Below are 5,240 nucleotides of genomic sequence, written 5' to 3' on the forward strand. Positions count from 1 at the left end.
GTTTCAACTCTAAATCATGTAAGAAGATAACAAATAAACCTTTAATATATAGTTATTTTAATATTCTACCGATTACCTTAAGTTAACCAATAACTATTATAGTTTCATTCCAAATTCTATGACAAATCAGAATTAACGCAAAATGGTAAGGCATATACAGATCCAGCCCCGTAAAGCATATACCTCTCGACGTTTAGGGAAGAAGACTTCCACAGATGTAGTGCACTAACGTTATTAAACATCAAAAAATCTAGTAAATATTTGGTATCAAGCCTCCTAAAGTAACTTAATGAATGGGTAGCAGCTAGAAACAATATTAGGCAGAAATGAAAAAAAATGACAAATCCATTGCAAAAGGCTTCCCGACCATGACTTTCCTAATTCATCAGGACATGGAACCACATAATCCTCTCATTATAGTAAACAAAACACAAAAGAAAATAAAAATAAGAGAATGACCCAACTCAACATTAAATTGGGAGAACAAACGACATGCCAAGGTAAGAACATTGTGTTAGTAAACCATATTACGCAACACATGAAGCTCACAATAAAAAAAGTACTCGAACAAATCCAATGGTACAGACTCAAAATGAACAACTTCCCTATGACTGGGTTTTTCAGCCAAGTAAAGCACAATATCATAACATATATTGAGGTTTTCAGACGACTTTTTTCTACTGGATGACAAAACAAAGCACCAGATAAAAGTGATTATTGATAATATGCCAAAAAGAAAAACACCAGATAGAAGCGTCTATTCACGACCCAACTGATAAGAAAAGACTACGTCGATTTTTATCGAACATAATTCTTGAGTTAACTCCTAATAATTCTTGAGTATGAATAGTTAATCTTTCTCTGGCTAAGCAAGATTTGTACTGATGTCTCACTAAACATCCTGATCTATCATGGTATCCAATAATTTACGCAGTTGCATTTATGGACTCGAAAGCTAGACTCCTAAAATCTATGTCCGACATACTGCACACATCCTAACGCCTTATATAAACAAAATTATTGCTTGTTTTAGATCCAATTACTAAATATTGTTTACATGGGTTGTTTTATTCTTTACCCCATTAGCAGGTTCTAGTCAAGCAACAAAACATAATAATTAAATCTAGTATTATCACGCGACCTCATCACATTAAGATACTCTTAAAGAAAGCCTTCCACACTAAAAATATCCTACAATGGAAAACAAGCATATGGTTTGTAGATTAACGATACTACGGCATCAAGATCATTTATGGATAACACCATTCTAGCTTACTTCAGTAGTTCATTACAATGTAATCTCGTATCAATGCCCCAACAGGGCCAAAACTCAAACAAAAATTCCATTTCGACGATTGTAAAAACTCACATTATTAAACATTTATCCAAGATGGTTACTTCACTTTCCCCCTAAAAGTTTAGTTCATTGTTCTCTGTAGATATCTAGACTCGAACCATCCATACCTTCCCTTAACCCATTTGAGGAACTTGATTGATGGTCTTATAGTGATTTTTACTTTGAAATACTTATGGAGTGACTACATCGTATCTGTAAACCCATTATAACAACCTGCATGAGAATGGAAAGGGGTATATAAGGCAAATTATATGATTGGCATGATGGCACTAACGATTTGTAACTATTATAAACATGGTCATGATGACAACAATGAGTGATAACTTTACCATTTCCTTCAAAATTATCATTTTAATTACCATGCGGGGAAAATGAGATTTAGAGCCGCGAGTTTTTAAGATGTTTATAACATTATGTTTCTGATTTCAAGGTCCTTGAATTCATAACTAAAGATTTTGAGTGTGACTGATAATCCATTATAGTTGTACATTCAGTATAACACTATTATTATCATTAGCATCTGTGATTTTTTCACACTATCATTAGCATTAGCTCCTACTTTAGACTGTTACAGGAGTATAATAGATGTAAATGGATGTTTGCTATTCAAAAAGGCTATTGATTCAAATTTGGACTTCTAGCGAATGGGTTAAATACTTCAATATGATTGATTGTTGAGCTTTCGGTGCAAACTGATTGTTTAGTTAATCATATCAGGAAGAAAGATGATTCTAATATTGTCATGCCTATCTGGTGGCTTAAATTATAATGAAAACAAAACAAACAAAAAGAATGTCATCCGCATACGAAACAAAAGAAATTAAACAGTAGAAATACTTACTCTCCCATTAGAAAGAGCAAGTAGCAGCTTCCATAAACCCAGATAATGGACTACACAGAAACCTCAATAACTTCAAAAAGTGACTCTCCTGAAATTTGAAGACAAAAATCATCCAATCCACTAATGCATAAAAAAAATTCAAACTAAATTCATATTCACAAAATAAAAATTGTATCAATCAAATCAAATTGACATAAGAAACCTAATTTCATATACCCAAGTGAGAAAAAAATAAAAATTGTAGCAATCAAATCAAATTGAAATAAGAAACCTAATTTCAGATACCCAAATGAGAAAGAGAGAAAGTCACACATGGTGTATGATTGAGATTGTCTGTGTGTGGGTTTATTTATACAATTGAGATCCATCTTTGAAGGAACAACATTTAGTTTCTTCGATGCGTTTTCTTTTTCATCTATAAATGACATTTATTAGTTTTTCATTGATTCCCACAGATGTGTTTTTCATTGATTCACACTGAAAGATCCCGTTTTGAAATACTCACATACGTCGGATGGGGGCGTTGGAGGTGGGTTCATTCTTAGCCGAAATTTATGTCTTGCACTTTCCGGCACTTTGGAAGGAATGGGAACCGTTGATCAGATAAAAAATACTATTTGGAACCGTTAGGTTAGTAAAAACACATTTGTTTTTATAAGATAGATACAACGGCAACGCATAAAATCTGACCTATGTATTATCCTAGGCGCTCATTTTTCCGAAGTCAAAATCTACGCACACATAACAATGCAGTACAGCACATTGTTTCAAAAAGTTTCAATCGACATTCATATTTGATTGAATACAAGCGACTGGTTTCACCAGTTGGAGTCTTTAGAATTTCGTCACATTCAAATGTCCTATGCACTTATGCAGTATAAACACATTCCGGGGAGTGTGCTCAAAATTGGACCCCGAAATCACTGAAGATGATGACGTATAAATTTTTTTTGTTGTTGTAGTTTCAAAGTTGGTCAATTGAATTGGATTTATCAAAATTACTCTTATATACGTTGACAAATGCTATAATTTCTTCTTGAATGTTATTAAGTTCAAGACCATCCATCAAGTCTGTTTGAGCTCAACATAAAGAAACCAAAATCTAACACTGATTACTTCAAATGAAAATCTCTCTTATTCTAATTCACAAAAGAACAATCACGTCGAATTTCTCCGCGGTGACTAGAAGTGATAACACCAACTCTCCCAAGTTTGGTAATGGCAGTAACAAAAGCCAGTTCAAACATGGTATTGTTCTCGGCGAAAATATTCACAAGATTTCTTGATCTGAAATCCGAAAACAGGACTTGATCCGAAGTGAATAGACCCAGGCCTCGTTGAAGGTTCTTAAAATACACATTGTCAAATGTAAATGGTGTAGTCGGATCCATACTAACGGCTATTCTTGGATCCACATTTTGTGGACAATCTTGTTGTAATTGCTTCGCATATACCTGGTTTAGCGTCGGGTCGACCCGTTGGTTCGGACTGTAATAATGTATCCGTTTTGCGAACTTTTCACAGTGAGAGAACCCAATTGTATGTGCTCCTACAACAACAGATTCAAACTCAAATTTACTAACTTGGTTTTACAAGTTTTCATTTATGTATATATGGTTCAATTATACTATAAATTACCTGATAGTGCAACCATATCCATCTCTGTAAGTCCATGAGAAGCAAAAAGGGCATTGAGACGGTCTAAACCGTGGGTCGGTTCCGGTAAACGGTGTTGAACACTCTTTTTGGTGGAGATTTTGCCGTCCAGCCTGCCCAATTCAACAGGGAATGATGGTCCACCCGTCTGTCATATATATTAGCAAATGTATTAGCGGTCATTTTTCTGGATACTAGAGAGTAGAGACTAAACAAAGGTGATTTAAGCATTTACTTACCAAGGCTATAACATCTCTAGCAGCCAAGGCTAAAATATCAGCGCAAGAGACCTTATTCTTACACTTTGGATCACTGTCAACGGCAGCTTTTGCTTTGCTAACTGTATCAAACCCGTCTCCGGCTAGCGATATATCGTCTGGATGATCCTTCTCCGCGCTGTTACTCGGCGAGCTGAGTAAAACTGAAGCATCACAACCCTAAACACAACAAGAAAACAACCAATTAGAATCACAGATGCCATAAAACTAAAGCGAAGGATCAGAGTTAAAGATGAGGAAAATAGAAAACAAATGTACCCTAACGAAACAATCATGGAAGAAGAGGCGAAGGGTGGCAGGGGCGGTGACGAAAGTTTGCTGGAATTTCTGCGAGACGGCATTTCGTACAAGGGACTCGACGTTGGGACAAGTGTTTCTGTAGTGATTGAAGTGAAGGGGATGAGATGCAGATGAGTTGATGACAAGTGAGTTCAGTAAAGAGAGAAACAAAAAGAGTTTTAGAGTACTACTTGAACCCATGTTTTGTTCCGGAATTGGTACTTGAGGGTTTTTATAAAAGCTGATGGCTGATGAACAATGTGGTTGGTAGAAATGTGTAGTAATTACCTGTCAAACTATCAAGAATCTTATGGGTTTTTGATTAATCAATTACACTATAGAGATATGTAAAGACAAGTTCATAAAAACAGACGGCCAAAAAGAATGTAGGAGAAAAGCAAAAGACAGTGAAGTAGTAGTGGTGGTGGTAGTCACTGGGATTTGGATTTGCATACTCTGTCAGATGTATCCATATCTATAGAATGCCAATCCAACAACAACAATCTTATATAATGAATGTATATATTTTTAGGTATTTGGAATAAAGAAAGAAATAGACTACTACTATGTATAAAGCTATTGGTCTGCTTTATGCTGCGATAAATGTAATTATTTTGGATGCCAGTTTGTGGGCTACATATATGATGATAGACCAGTGCTAGCGAGATAAAGATATCCTACTTCTATGAAAAGGGGTCATTATTTCATTTTTTTCGGGATATTAAGCAGCTATAATAAATTCAGGTTATACATACGCGTGCACAAAAGCTGTAGATGCTGCCATGATATGCAAAATCGAAAAAATTGTCCTCTGAAAGCACATAATGGA

At 35.2% G+C, this 5,240-nt stretch overlaps 1 protein-coding gene across 1 annotated transcript; it reads right to left on the reverse strand.

The window, feature by feature from the left end:
- Positions 1-3,160: 3,160 nt before the first annotated feature.
- LOC113299281 (peroxidase 16-like) lies at positions 3,161-4,886 on the reverse strand. Its single transcript, XM_026548281.1, has 4 exons — positions 4,391-4,886; positions 4,094-4,291; positions 3,837-4,002; positions 3,161-3,747 (listed from the first exon to the last, which is right to left on the reverse strand). Exons 1-4 carry the CDS (start codon positions 4,610-4,612, stop codon positions 3,338-3,340), a joined length of 996 nt encoding a protein of 331 aa, XP_026404066.1. The 5' UTR covers positions 4,613-4,886; the 3' UTR covers positions 3,161-3,337.
- Positions 4,887-5,240: the final 354 nt, after the last annotated feature.

This window comes from Papaver somniferum, chromosome 7 (genome assembly GCF_003573695.1).
Source record: "Papaver somniferum cultivar HN1 chromosome 7, ASM357369v1, whole genome shotgun sequence".
In the NCBI taxonomy this organism is placed as follows: domain Eukaryota; kingdom Viridiplantae; phylum Streptophyta; class Magnoliopsida; order Ranunculales; family Papaveraceae; genus Papaver; species Papaver somniferum.

Excerpts from the sequence above, each read along its gene's own strand:
- LOC113299281 (XM_026548281.1), bottom strand. The coding sequence starts at position 4,612 with ATGGGTTCAAGTAGTACTCTAAAACTCTTTTTGTTTCTCTCTTTACTG. Across the intron at positions 4,003-4,093 it reads CTAGAGATGTTATAGCCTTG|ACGGGTGGACCATCATTCCC; the intron begins GTAAGTAAATGC and ends TATATATGACAG. Across the intron at positions 3,748-3,836 it reads GGATATGGTTGCACTATCAG|GAGCACATACAATTGGGTTC; the intron begins GTAATTTATAGT and ends CTGTTGTTGTAG.